At 47.9% G+C, this 14,957-nt stretch overlaps 1 protein-coding gene across 5 annotated transcripts; it reads right to left on the reverse strand.

Moving 5' to 3' along the window:
• Positions 1-221: 221 nt before the first annotated feature.
• On the reverse strand, positions 222-14,695 carry LOC123061123 (transcription factor HBP-1b(c38)). Of its 5 annotated transcripts, none has more exons than XM_044484073.1 (9): positions 14,387-14,695; positions 12,875-13,014; positions 11,298-11,375; positions 11,147-11,206; positions 10,544-10,621; positions 10,409-10,460; positions 9,990-10,261; positions 3,579-3,784; positions 222-776 (listed from the first exon to the last, which is right to left on the reverse strand). In XM_044484073.1, exons 2-9 carry the CDS (start codon positions 12,932-12,934, stop codon positions 728-730), a joined length of 855 nt encoding a protein of 284 aa, XP_044340008.1. In that variant the 5' UTR covers positions 12,935-13,014; positions 14,387-14,695; the 3' UTR covers positions 222-727. The 5 variants fall into 5 exon arrangements, with proteins under 5 accessions (XP_044340008.1, XP_044340004.1, XP_044340006.1 ...); XM_044484069.1 differs by having other exon boundaries at positions 3,579-3,830; XM_044484071.1 differs by having other exon boundaries at positions 3,579-3,830; positions 12,875-12,993; positions 14,387-14,693.
• Positions 14,696-14,957: the final 262 nt, after the last annotated feature.

Consider the following 14,957-nt stretch of genomic DNA (forward strand, 5'->3'; position numbering starts at 1 on the left):
AAAATATTCAGTGCTTTAAAATACAAAAAAAAAACATCTGTATCAAACTTTCATGACATAATACACATACATGTAAATCAACATCGCAACTTGCATTTTCGGATGAAAGCTGCCTGTTAAGCCCTGTCCTAACAGAGCACACGCTCAAAAAGTGGATGCGAGGAATAATTCCAATCTCACCATAATCCACAAGTCTACACATAATGGTACAAATAGAAACATACAGTATCAATCACCGCACTCAAAATTAAGGCAACCAAATGGTAATATACAGTCGTTAGATGATTAGCCTGGCATTGTACAACATGATGTCAAATGTACCCAGCAGTCAATAAAACCGATTAGCAACAAAAGAGTTGTAAATGCACATCTAAAGGGATGGCTCTCTGCAAATTAGGATCTTAAAGATTACTTGGCAACCATTGGATGCCAATTTTACAGCGGTTAACGGTACAACAAGGATCCGGCCCTAATGCACTCAACTTCACTATATGGCTAAGCTACCTGAACACAACATCTCTTTGGATTATAGTATGTGCAAGTTTCTCTGAATCAAGTCTGTTGCATGACTGCCACCACCATCACCCCCAAACTCCGAAAATGTATTGCAGTCAAATCGCACGCGCTTGTTATTCCTTCGGTCGAGCAAGCCAGAGAGAACTTAGGGCACGAAGCCGGGATGAGTAATCACTTATCACAAGAAGTGCACGGGCAGACTGCCTTGTGGTCAGGATCCTTTGCATCTGCTGAAGAGTCTGCTGCCGCAGGTTGTCAGCCTTGATAGTATTAAAACAAGAAAGGATGTCATAAACACACCGGTCATAAAAGCATATAGTTAAACAGGATTTTGCAGATCATTTTGAATTGAGAAAAGTCTATTTTTCGTCCCTCAACTCTTCGCAAATTGCAGACTTCGTCCCTCGACTCTCAAACCAGACATCTTGCGCCCTTAACTCTTTAAACCAGACAACTTTGGTCCCTCTCCAGAACCGAAGCGGTTTGTTTCATAACATGGTGCAGCTTTGACCGGGCCATGTCCACATAGCAATATATCTACTTCATCCCATCTATCTCCAGTGCGGACATTTAGTCGACCATTTGGCATGAGTTGTCTGCCGCAGCCAGCAGCATGCCTTCCACAACGTACACAGCCACAGAAAGCTAGAAGCTAACCAAAGGGGTAATTTTGACAGCAGCTTTTGTAAAAGCTACAGCTTTCACGTCGAAGCCAGCCTACCCCAACTTCTCCGGCTTCTCAACCGGCCGTTTTCAGCTGTCCCCTAGAAGTTGGATAGTATTTACCCATCTTTGCCACTCCCAAGTGAACGTAACCCTTCAATCTGTTCCTCTCAGCAGCCTCGGAGGAACGAAGGGGACCCCCTAGTCGCACTCCGGCACGACCGAGCAGCCGCCAGCCCCATGCAGGAGCTAGGGTTGGCCGCCGCCAGCCGCTGCAGCCGGACTCCGGTGACCCTCCAACCCCCGCCTACGCCCGGAGCAGCGCTCCACTGCCGGCCCAAGTACACTCTCGTCCCCTCCCTCCTTCCTCCCTCTTCTATCCCCGTTCCCCGCGGCCCTGGTCCAGCCGGCCGTCCGGCACCGCCGGCGCACCGGCCCTCCTTTCTCCTCCCCCCTACTCCCTCCTCCCTCCACCCTTCTCCTCCCTCTCCTTGAATCAGCCAGATCTGGCCTGACCCTTACCTTGCTCGCTGCAGGCCGTTCCTCCGGTGCAGACGGCCACATCTGGGCTGACCCTCTTCCATCCTCACTCCTTTCGCATCCTCCTCCCCTCCCCTGTTATGTTAATTATTTTTGCCTAATTTTGTGTATGCACTGTTGTTCAAAACAAATTGATGGGAGTTGTATTGGATGAGTAATTGCTGTATACTTGATATTTTGAGGGTGTGATGATGATGGTTTGACAGTACTTGCTGCATATTGTTGTATATTGCTGTACAGTGGATGATATTTTGATAGTATTGCTGCATATTGTTGTACATTGGATGATTTTTTGAGATTATGTAAGTGGATTGTTCTTGATTTTTTTTTTGTCATATCGCTTGATTGAAGTATACTGAGAAGGCGGTGTGGGATGATGCACATCTGAAGAAACCCATCGAAATCTTGAAAGAGGTTGAAAATGCGAATAGACCCTTTAGGTCATTTAGATAAGGGTTGGATAACGTTTTGGAGAAATGGGAAGCAAGAACGGAAAAGAAGTATCCCAAGGATAAATTCAAGAACAAATGGGATGCAATAAAAAATGAGTATGTTCTTTCAAGGAGTTGAACAATGAAGCAACTAGGCTTGGATGGATGATGAAAAGAGAACTGCTTATTGCTCTAAGGAATGGTGGGATGAAGTAAGAGTATCAACAAAGGTTCATTTTGCATGGTTTTATATGATTGCACTACCTAACTTGTACATTTATTTTCAGATATGCCAGAAGAAGACAGGAAAGAAATGCATCATTTCAAGTTCAAACGACAGGGGCCGAAGCACCTTGAAGTACACATCATATTTGACAAAGTAAATGTCACAGGGGCTAGTGCTTCTTGTGCTGGAGATATACCCTCTGATGAATCAAGTGATGATAATGCGGTTCCTATGGAGAAACCCGATGATAGTGCTGAAATGACGTTGGCATCTTTGAAAACACCAAAAGCAAGCAAGAAGCGCAAGCAAACCTCTAATGCAAACGAGGAGAAGGATGGGAAGAGTCCCTTCTTACAATTGTACAAGCAGATATGTGAGAAGATAGAAAGTGGACTGCAGAAGATAACCTCTAGTGTTGAAGCATCATCCGCTCCTCCTCCCTACCATTTCAGAGATCATAAAGATAACGGTGGCTGAGGCTACCGAGCACCTCCAGCTTGGCACTGAACTCGCGATTGCCACCACCAGTGGCATGGTCCGCGGAGAGGTGCTTCACGGCTTGTGCACGTCCACGGCATGAACTCTGCGTTGACCATGCCGGCCCCCGTGACGCGTACTGCGCCACAATCGAGCATCGGCAACACGGACAAAGCTAGCGAACCTAGGCGCCTCCGCCACAGCTACGACGGCGACCATCTTCGACGTGACGAGAGGCCAAGCCCTGGGCCCGGCGGCCATCGTTGACGACCAGCCAAGACGTGTAGGTCAGGCCAGTGGTGCTGGTGGCGTGCTTCTAGCTGATGTTGCCTAGTCGGACGACGAGGTGGTGCCGGTGGCGAAAGTGCATGCGTGTGAGTTGCTTGATCAAATGCCCACTAGAGATGGGAGGAAGATATATGATTAATAGAAGAGAAATTTTGCCACGTCAGCGAAGACCGGTCACAACAGGGTCAAGTCAGCAGCTATACCGGGTCGGCTGAGACGAAGGAGTAAACTTGTCTGGTTTGAAGAGTTAACGGTGCAGAGTACGGTTTTGACGCTGAGGGGCCAAATGTAGACTTCCGGAAGAGTTGTGGGATGAAAAATCAACTTTTCTCTTTTGAATTATATAGCCTACAGAGATCTATATACTCCTGCCCAGCTCCTCCGGTATCATATCATAGTACTCTCTACTAACCATACATTCGGAGTAAAGTAAATACCTGGCGAAGGAAATTTTCAAGGGTTCCAAGCTTTCCCATGGCCATGGCCATTTGCCCCATGTAGTTTGCCACATTTCCTGTTGATCCAGATCCAGAAGAGCCGATAGACCCAGCCAACGTTTCTGCCAAAGACTGCTGAAGAGCCTCCATTCCTTGTGAAAGAGCATCCTCAGCTTGTTGTGATGATTGCTGAAGGTTGCATATCCCTGACAGCTGCTGCTCAGTTAGGGGTTCAAGTTGGGTCGAAAGAAGCTGCAGTTTCTTAGTTTATTAGTAACTCATCAATAAATACATCAGCATTTCAAACAAATAAAGGAGACAAAGGAAGTATCAAAGAGATGCAAAACAAGACGCATGATATTGCGTTCTCAAAATCCATAATTTGCCTACATCCCCATATATTATTTAGTGTAACCTGATAACATACAGCACAGAGAAAGATGCATAGATACTCCCTAACAACAACAACAACAAAGCCTTTAGTCCCAAACAAGTTGGGGTAGGCGCATAGATACTCCCTCTGTTCTAAAATAAATGCCCTTCTAGAGTTGGGCACAAGAATTAAGAGTAAGGTGTCTATATTGCCCTCCATTTATTTTCATGTTTATCGCTTTCTTCTCACCAAGGCATTAAAATGCCCCAATTTTCCTCCTCAAATTAAGGCACGCAAGCATGAGTTAATTAGTTCCCGTTTTTATGACACTGATAAAGGGTAAGGGCGTGTACAATAGACCTATACAAGCTGTATTTAACAGGAGCCACATAAGAATTTTGATGATGTGGCGGAAAGAGAAAAGGGAGAAAGAGTGTCACAGCCAAACGAGTTTTTACAGACAAGACTGAGTTTTTTCTATTGTCTGAATGTTCTTTCTATCTTTTAATCAAAATTACCTATGAGTAGAAAGACAACTAACAGACGGATCATTGTATAGGCTATCAATACAACATGGTCCATATTTGACATGGAGGGGTATATTATGGACAGCACCTGTCTGTACTATTGTACAGGGGCGGACGCACGTTATAGGTTGTGGGGGCAACTGCCCCCACTCGTTTTTTTCATCCGCGTATGCATTTTTTTTGAGACACTCATCCGCGTATGCATAGTCTTCCATATACGTGTGTGCCCCCACTAGGCCGAAATACTTTGCCCCCACTTGGCACAATTTCTTTTGTATTTTCAGAAGCCCGCGTACTTTAAACTATGAAGAAGCAGCCCGCTATTTGCTGTAGCATGTAGCCCGCAGCCTGCGTTTGCATCGTTTCCTGGCTAACTCGATCGCAGTGGCCTTGCGGCTAGGTGCCTCGCCCCAGATTTCAGCGTACACACACGCACCTGACGCACGCACGAGACGGCCGAAGCCCTAATCTCTTCCCCGAAGCGATCATGCAGCCGCCGGCTCACTGTGACGTTGCCTACAGGCAATCGCAGCCTTGCCGTCGTCTGTCCCTCTCGACCTTGCACAAAAAGATGCCACAAAACAGCCCCGTTTATTCTGCAACTCCGTAATTCTACATGACATGAAGGTATGCCATATAAGTCATCCAGGGTTTTTTCTTTGCAATTTTTTTTGTTTGTGATTTCGGGTGAAGAGATGGCTCCGCTCCCACCCCCTAGCCCCGCCGAGCCCTCCCCTGCCTGCCACCGACGCTCCCCGCCGGTCGCCCGCCCCTAGCCCCCTCCCCCAGCCATGGAAGCCCCTGGTGCCGCCCCTGCTGACCGCCGGGCGACCCTCTCCGGCGAGCGCGTGTCCTCCAGTGACCGCTGGCTTAGCTCAGAGAGCGAGTCCTCGGCGCGCTCCTACAAGGACGTCGCACTCACCCCGCCGGCCTCTGCTGCGTCGCCGGCAGCGAGGGCCCCTGGCCGCACCTCGCCGGCCGCCCACGTGCCCGCCAGGCAACGCCTCGGCCCCCGCTCGGAGGTCCACCGTGTCTCCGGCGGAGCCGTGCTCGACACTGATGGGTTCCAGCAGCCGCGGCGCGGAACCGCCGCCCAGGCCAGGACGGCACCCCCAGCCCCTCGCCTCCACGCCGCGCAGCCCGTCTCCGGAGGAGATTGCTGGGTTGTGCTTTCGCTGCCTCGACCACCGCCACCAGGTACGCGACCGCACCAACGACGTCCGGTGCAGGCGCTGCCTCACCTCAGGCCACGAGTCTCGTGACTGCGACTTCCGGCGCAACGACGACGCGCGGCCTCGCCGTGACGCCCCTGGCAGAGACGGCCCGGCCCTGGCCCTCCTGCGCTTCGTCGCGCCACCACCCCACCGGCACCTCCTGCGCTCCTGCCGCCGGCCCCCGTTCCCCAGTCACGCCGCGACGTGCCCGCGCGGGTCATCATGGCGCAGTCCACGGAGATGGAGGAGGCTGAGCGGGCCCTTGGCCGCGCCATGGTGGCCTCCATCACCGGCAACAGGCCGTAGGTGGCCGCGGCCGAGGTGGCCGAGCTGCTCTACCGCTCCCTCGAGCTCTCCGAGGGCGACTTCACCGTGCACGAGCACCACCCCGAGGACTTCCTCATCCTCTTCTCCTCCCTGGACACCATGCGTCCTCTCAATGGCGAGCACTTCATCAACTCGCCACGGTTCGCGCTGTCGCTGCAGCCATGGTGCAAGCTTGCGCATGCTAGCGCCGGCGGGTTTGAACACCATGTCGAGCTCAAGCTCCGCGGCATCCCCGCCCAAGCATGGCATCTCTCCACCGCCGAGCACATCCTCGGGGAGAGTTGCTGGATCGAGAGGCTGCATCCTCGCACGCGCTCTCGTGAGTTGCTGGAGCAGTGCCTACGCAAGCAGCTCAAGCTCGCCTACCTCGGCATGGCATCCATGGAGCGCACAATTGCTAGACAGTGTGCCCCGCATCGCGTCTCTCAAGGACAGCGACGCCAACACGAGCTTCTTCCACCGGCAATGCTCCTACCACGGCAAAAGAACCGCATATACAGCCTCGCCGTGGATGGGCAGGTGCTCATAGATCACGAGGAGATGGCCAACGCAGCGTTTTCGCATTTTGATGGCTTGCTGGGCACCGCTGTTGACCGGGAGCACACACTGGACCACAAGCTCGGTGACTATCGACCGATCTGCTTGATCCACATAGTGGCCAAAATCTTCGGGAAGGTCCTGTCATTGCGCCTCGCTCCCAAGCTCGACACCCTTGTCAGCTGCAACCAAAACGCGTTCATTGCCGGACATAGCCTCCACGACAACTTCGTTCTAGTCCGGCAATCCCTCAAGATGTTGCACCAACTTGGTGCGCCCAGGATCATGCTCAAACTCGACCTCACACGCGCCTTTGACTCCATCTCCTGGCCCTTCCTCTTCGAGGTGTTGCGCCAGTATGGGTTTGGGGACCTATTCAAGGAGTGGCTGGCCATTCTGCTCTCCTCGGCGAGCACTCGTGTCATGCTCAATGGAGTTCCCGGCCCGCCAATTTGGCACCGCCGCAGACTAAGACAAGGCGACTCCACCTCCCCGCAACTCTTCGTGCTGGCGGTGGACAACACTTGGGAGGCTAATGCGTCGCGCCCTCCAGACAAGCATCCTCCAGCAGCTGCACCCCGACGAGCCATCCCGGCGATCTCTCTCTACGCCGACGATGTGATGCTCTTTTGCTATGCCACTCCCGAGGAGATAGCCGTTGTCAAAGGCATCCTGGACGTGTTCGGTGTGGCTTCTGGGCTTCGGGTGAATTACAAGAGCTCTGCCATGGTCCTTCATGCCGATGATTCCGTTGCGGGGCTGTTGGAGCTGCTTGGGTGCCCCGTCGTGGCCCTGCCGGTCACTTATCTGGGCATCCCGCTCACCACTCGCCGCCCCCCCCCCCCCCACGGCCCAGTTGCAACCCCTCGTCGACGCGGTAGCGGGCCGGCTTCCTTCCTGGAAGGCATGGCTGATGAACAAAGCTGGACGACTGGTGCTCGTCAAGTCAGTGCTTAGCGCGATACTGATTCATCAACTGCTCGCGCTAGCGCCTCCAAAGAAAACCCTGAAGCAACTAGAGAAGATTCAGCGCAGCTTTCTTTGGGCCGGCCGCGCGGATGCCCACGGTGGACACTGCCACGTGAATTGGTGCCGGGTCTGCCGCCCGCTTGAATATGGCGGCCTTGGCGTCCGGGACCTTGAGCACACTGGGCTATCGCTACGGCTGCGCTGGCTATGGCTTGCGCGTACGGACACAGATCGAGCATGACAGGGGCTTGACCTACAATTTACTCCGGAGGAGCGCGCACTCTTTTACGCCTCCACAACCATGACCATCAGGGACGGCAGGACCGCCCTTTTTTGGGAGGATCGTTGGCTCGGCGGCCAATCCATCCGCGAGCTTGCGCCCATGCTTTTCCAGTGCAACCCCAAGCATCGCCGAAAGTCGAGAACGGTGGCGGAGGCCATGACCGACAATAGCTAGGCGTGCGACATCCATGGTCTGCTCGGCCTCCCAAAGATTGGACAGTACCTGAAGCTTTGGCACTTAGTACAGCATGTCGAACTGTCCAACGAGCCGGACAAGCTGCTCTAGAGCTGGACCGCCAATGGTGCTTACACCGCCCAGTCTTGCTACCGGGCAACCTTCCAGGGAGCGACGGGCTGCCACTCTTGGAAGCTCATTTGGAGGAGCTGGGCACCGCCAAAAGTGAAGTTTTTCCATTGGCTGGCATGTCAAGATTGCTGCTGGACCGTGGAGCGACTCGCACGTCGTGGCCTGCAGCACCACCCGCGGTGCCTTCTGTGCGACCAAGAACCGGAGACAATCAGGCACTTGATGCTCACGTGCCCATTCACTAAGCAGACATGGCATGAGGTCCTAGCTTGGCTGCGCTCATGATCTGGTGGCTGCGCGTGAAGGAATCCACACCGCCAGCTGTACGCAAGGCGCTGAAATCCATGGCGCTTTTGGTGCCGTGGATGATTTGGAAGCATAGGAACGCGTGTGTTTTTGACCATGTGAGCCCATCGCTCAATGAGCTTGTTGACAGGATCAAGGACGAGACCCGATGATGGGCAAAGGTCGGGGCTCAAGGGCTCAGGGTTGTTTTGCCATCATCCTGGGATGTCCACTGAGCCCCTGTCGGCTGTGTAAACCTGCCTCCTAGGAGGATATAAATTCCCTCTCTTTCCAATGCAATGAAACGCAAAGGCCATTTGCTTTTTCTCGAAGAAAAAAAATTGTGTGTTTGCAATTTCTATGATAGAAACCATGTTATTCTCATCTATTTACGTGTATAGTTTACCGATTTGGATGATCAGATCAGTTCAGCTGCTCAAGCGATTCGGTTATGACATATAGATTTAAGTTTGCAACTTTCTACTTCGAATAAAATTGACATAGATTTAAGTTTGCAACTTTGTACTTCGAATAAAATTGCATAGTCTGGACTGACAAACTCCAATTTAATTCGGATTATCTATTATACTACTTCCTTTGTAAACAAAATATAAGACGTTTTTTAGATACTTGTTTACAAAGGAAGTATATTTGAATCCTAGCACACTTCAACTGGAGACCCAACTCCCCAACTTTAGTTTATTGGGACGTTTCCTTTGCCTTATTATTCCACGAATATGAGTATATAACCATACATTCTTACTCACCGTTTCACTATCACTTGTAAGAAGAACATTAAAAATTTCGACGCAGACCCCTATGTCGCTGCCTCCCCAGAGCGACTGCCCAAATCCGGTCTTCCTCCCCCTCCTCCCTGCCCTCTCTCTTCTCATCACTGGCAACCCCCTCCGGCAAAAGCCCGTAGGGAGCCGGCGATGGCGAGCCTTTGTTTCCTTCGCCCAGGGGGCTGCCCACTCATGATTTGGTGGTAGTGTTTCGGTATACTAGCGTCGACATAGTTGTTCTTATTGTTCTTCTTACTTTTCTCTTTTGGTTTTCTTTCTCTTTTAGAAGACCGGGGCAACTCTGTATTTTTCCTTTTTCCTATCTATATGAAATGGCAGGAGCACCCTGCTTGCATCGTAAAAAAAAATTCTCTTGCCCCCTCTCATATTTTTTCCTGGGTCTGCCCCTGCTATTGTATACTCCCTCCGTTCCTAAATATAAGTCTTTCTAGAGATTCCAATATGGACTACATACGGATGTATATAGACGTAGTTTAGAGTGTAGATTTACTCATTTTGCTCCGTATGTAGTCCATATTGGAATCTCTAAAAAGACTTATATTTAGGAACGGAGGGAGTACATGACCTAATACAAACACAATGGTTCAAGTTGTAATTGCAGTGCAGAAGGACAAGTATTTGAGAGAAGTTGGATAGGCTATAAGGTCATCTGTTTTGAAACAGAGGGTTTGTACTGACAATTTTTTCATTCTAGACTAAGATATTCTAGAGCAACATTGGTCATGCTAGATGATTTTGATATTCCGAAGGACTAAAAAGCAAAGAACAAGGCTGCATTACACACCTTTAAAAGCTCAGAAGGTCGGAAACCTCCAAGCCATAGGAAACACCTCTCAGCTGGTGTCTTCCACATGCCTGATAACACATGAAAGACATCTGCTTTGGCTGCATTTCCTTTTTGCTTAAAAATCTCATCATAGTGTGACATGATCTTCTCAACAACACTACGCAGCTCAGTATCGCCTGCATGAGCATTAACTGCAGCTCTCAGCTCATTAACTTGTCGATTGTGTTCTTCCAACCACCGTGCGTACTCTGTGTCAAAAGCCAACGCCCCTGTAACAAAAGGCAGCATAGTTATAATATACAAAAATAAGAGAATGTGGCATGTATTTGTTGGATACGTCCATGGTGAAAATTAAGAAAATAGTTCATGTGGCATACAAAGATTACATATTGATCACTGGAGAGATCTGATATTACCATTTCCACTCATGGAATGGGACTGGTCTGCTGAACTAGATATAAAAATGCCCTGTGAAGGAAATTTCCATAAGCAAACTTCAAATGAAGTCTTGTAACCAGAACTCAAAAAAGTGACAAGCAATAAAAGCAAACTTGTTGACGAGCTCGTTGCAACTCCTGCTCTAGCTGGGTAAGCTTTAGCCTGCTGTTCTCCAATTGTTGAACATATGCCTACAAAAGAGAGCAACATTATGAAAACAATATACAATACACAGGCCACACCGCCACGGTCAATCTATAGTAGAATTGTGAAAATGATGACTTTGTAGCAATGAATTAAATATAGTGATGTTCTCCATAAACGAACTTCCGTTTTGATTCTCAACAATGGAACAGTTCACCCGAAACCTCTGCAACATGCTCACCGAAAGCTCTTTGAACTCTTTTAACGGCTTACAGGCAAAACCACTAGACCTGCTTCTGTGCTTAATCTAATCTAAAAATTATACACAGGCCTACACGAGTTCATCCATCCTCTCTACATTTTTCCAGCAATATAATGTGTATACTGCCCTAGCGCCAACAATAACTGAGCCCCAATAGAAAAATAAATAAACCCAATAGCAAAATGCAGTTTAGTTATATGAGAGTGGCATAATTCAAGTACTAGTAGAATGCAATACCAAGTGAACCAAAAGTCTCACGAAAATAAAAGCACTGTCATTAGTAAAGAAGCTAAAAGTAACATCCAGGTACCTTTTTCCTCAAACGACTTTTCCTAGCAGCCTCACGATTTTGAGCAAGCCGACGCATTGTCTGCAACATAAGCTATTAGCAAAGTATTTCTTGCAAGTAGCAGGAGCGATAACGTGAAATCAAACGGAGAAAGCTACTTGAAAACTTTTACCTTTTGATCTCCGTTTTTGTCTCTGGATCTGTCACTAGAGTCAGAAACAACAGCAAGAGCAGCATTCCCTGGTTCAAGCTGCGGATGACAACATACTACTATCAGGCTTGCTTTATTCTTATTTTTAAACAATTAAATTCCCTCTCATAGATTCCTGAAAAACCTGATTCAAGCTGCGGATGACAACATAACTAAAAAAAGGGCAGCCCGGTGCATGTAGCTCCCGCTTGCGCAGGGTCCGGGGAAGGGTCCGACCACTTTGGGTCTATAGTACGCAGCCTTTCCCTCTGATTCAAGCTGCGGATGACAACATAACTATCAGCGTTATTCTTATTTTTAAACAATTAATTTCCCTCTCCTAGATTCCCAATGTTTCAGCATAAAATATGAATGAGATTTTCCACTACATAACTGAAAAGCAAAACTAGTTTACTTCTCTTTTATGCTTCTCCTGTTCATGAAAAACTAGTGGACTAGTTAAGGGTATTAGGGCATCTTCCTAGTCATATATGCAAAAAATGAATTTGGCCACTTAGCATAGCAGCTCCTGTTTTGTGTATCCTTTGGTTTACTATTGTTTTATCATCTATCAAGGACATGTATGTTCTGCATCGCAGACATAACGTATTTTGGGTGCCCATATTGTAACTGTCAAAATTACCATTTTCAACTACCACATAATCTACATAGACCTCAGCAGATGAGTTGAAAGATCTATGTTATACTCCCACCGTCCCAAAATAAGTGTCACTGATTTAGTAAAAGTTGTACTAAATCTTATTTTGGGGCGGAGGGAGTATGCGTTTCGTAATTGTACATGTGATACTCCTGAATCCTGATGGTCCAATTTCACAAGCTATCATAAAGACAGAATACAAATAAATGGTTGTTGAGGAACTAAGACAAGGTCAGGGGGTTTGAGGATCGTATCAAGCAGTGAGCCAACTTAACAAGTGTTATATTATATTTCCAAAAGAATATTGTGCTAGATATCTTAATAGGTAAAGCCGACTATTCATGTTTTTTCACTCCTAATTTCATGGATATCTATGTGAACTGTCCATTCACAACACATAGTTATATTGGATTATGAAATGTGAAGGTTCTGTTCTATTGTGTAGTAATCTAAACAGGACTGATGGATACCATACAAATTCTCCCATCTACCCAGTATTGTAAGAGCGGTTCTCTCATAACAAGATCTCAAAAAAAAAATCCAAGTAGCAGCATAGTGCAGATCACTATATACTGACTTTTTAGTTTACACATCTTCCACGAATTTAAACCATTGAATGAACGGCAAAGCTAATAGAAATATCTTACAGAACACCCACTACATTTGGTCAACCCCTCTTATTTCAACTTCTATAGCCACTATTGCTCACATGGTTTAATGTAATGGTTGATCTCATAACCACTGATTCTGTTTCCAAGTGAAAATGATAAACCTCACTATTGATATCATTGTTTACCATTATTATATGATCACTCATATACATTCAGTAAAATTAGTTGGGCTGTTCTCCACTCCATAGTCCATACAATAGCTGAGCTAATTAAGGTAAGAAAAGACTTACCATAAGATTTTCATCAGTATCATCTGTTGACGTTTCTGTTCTAGGGCTGGCCTCTGCCATTGCAGATTATTCCTAGTGCTCAATGTAACTCCCAGAGAGATTCCTTTGTTGTGACAAAGCTGCAGATATATGCCTAAACACTGATGAACAAACCATTTCAATGAGATATAATATGCAAAGATTGAAGACGCTGTAAGCCAGACATGATCAATCTGCCAATTTGTTACTAAATACTAAATATCTAGGTGGCATTGAGCAACAGACGATTAATTAATATGATGAACAGACTCAAATGGCAAGATTGGTAAACAACATGCATTTATATGGGAGAACATAGTTCAACAAGCAAAATTTATACGTGACGAATAAAGTTCTACATGCATACTCATGACTTCCACGCAGGCTTGAGATGTCAATTTCTGGAGTTACACAATTGCCACCAAAAAACGAATTGATGACTTAAATGCCAGGTAACGTGAATCTTATTCTTCATATTTCCATTGGTGAATAGCTCAAACCAAACCCAAATAATATGATGAATATCACAACCCCCTCCAAATATAAGGCGGTTCCATTTATAGTTCCCACTGTTCACATGAACAAATCGGCCACTGTTCATGTTAGATTGGAAGTGTGGGATTGGAATCAACCACGTTTCAGTACAATATCTTGCGGTCATCATTTCCTAGCATAGAAATTAGTCAACATTCTGGTTTAAAAATTGCTGAAGCATATGTGGAATGGGCAACCTTCTCCACAAGTTCGGACTTGTGGGTGAACTGGTTGGTGCGTGAAACATATAATGGTATCAGAGTCAGAGGTCTCAAGTTCTGAGTTCTGGCTAGAGCGTTTGCTCACCCCTATTCACAAACACGGAGGCGAGAGTGCTAGTAGTGCCCACGTTTGAGGCGAGAGTGCTTGCACGTGTGGGTTGTGTTGAAGTATATGTGCAATGCCCAACCTTCTCCATAAGTTCGGACTTTTGGATAACTGGCTGGAGCATGAATTCAATAGTGTATCAGAGCTGGAGCTAAGCTGGTGCAACAATCTGAGTAACTGGTTGGTGCATGAAACATAATAACAAAAATATCTTGTGGGCTGGCAATTATCTAGAATATTCATCATTTTGTTCTAAACAAGAACCGGATGATACAGAAAAATGTAATGCTAGGGCTTACCAATACCTCCGCAGCAAACAAAAAATGGAATCGACTAAAAGGAAGGATTACCAAAAGCGATGACAGCCACAAAGACTAGACGCTTATTTATCATGACCTAAAAAGAAAACTTTTTAACATTCCGATCACTTATAGTTCGCAACTCATGGTAGGCTACTAAGGCTAGGAATCGATTGCCTTCCTATCATTGCAATCTAGCGTAGTACATGAATGGAGCTAAGCTGGCGCAGCAATCTGGAAAACAACCAAAATGTAACCGTGTAAACTCGCTGCGAGCTAGCAGTAACTTCATCCCGCAGCAAAAACAAGGGAAAGATGAGGGTCCTCGAATCACCTCGATAGGAAGAGGGGCCTCTATCCGAACTACGGGGTAGTAGACTGCCGCCGTCGCCGATCCTTTTGCGGTCGCCGCTGCTGCGAGCTCCCCGAGCTACCGCCGCCGCCGCTCTTGGCCTACACGACGAGCCCGGCGAGCAGGACGCGGCTGCGGCTTCCTGCCGCCGTAGGTCCCGCCGCCGGGGACACCTCTTTGGTTGCGGCTGGGGAAGCGGAGGGCACGGGAGTTCGGGGGGCGGTGCTCCCCGGAAACGAACTGGAACGAACCCTAGTTTTTTTTTCCTCCCCCTTTCTCCTTTTTACGTGAGCATAAAAGGAAACACATATATTGCCCCTCCGGGCTCCTCGCAGGCAAAATGCACAAATTTAACCTCACGCGGAATTATTTCACAAACTAAACCGTCCGTAAACACTCAGCTGACCCTTTTGTGCAGGGTCTGACAGACGTTGCACTTTATTAAGCAGCGTCTTACTGACACGCGCTGCACGCCTGGCCAACGTGGCACCTTGGGATCAGACCCGGCCCAACATCTGCAACGCCTAGTCGACAGGCGCTATGCTACCCATAT

The sequence above is a fragment of the Triticum aestivum genome, chromosome 3A (genome assembly GCF_018294505.1).
Source record: "Triticum aestivum cultivar Chinese Spring chromosome 3A, IWGSC CS RefSeq v2.1, whole genome shotgun sequence".
Lineage (NCBI taxonomy): Eukaryota > Viridiplantae > Streptophyta > Magnoliopsida > Poales > Poaceae > Triticum > Triticum aestivum.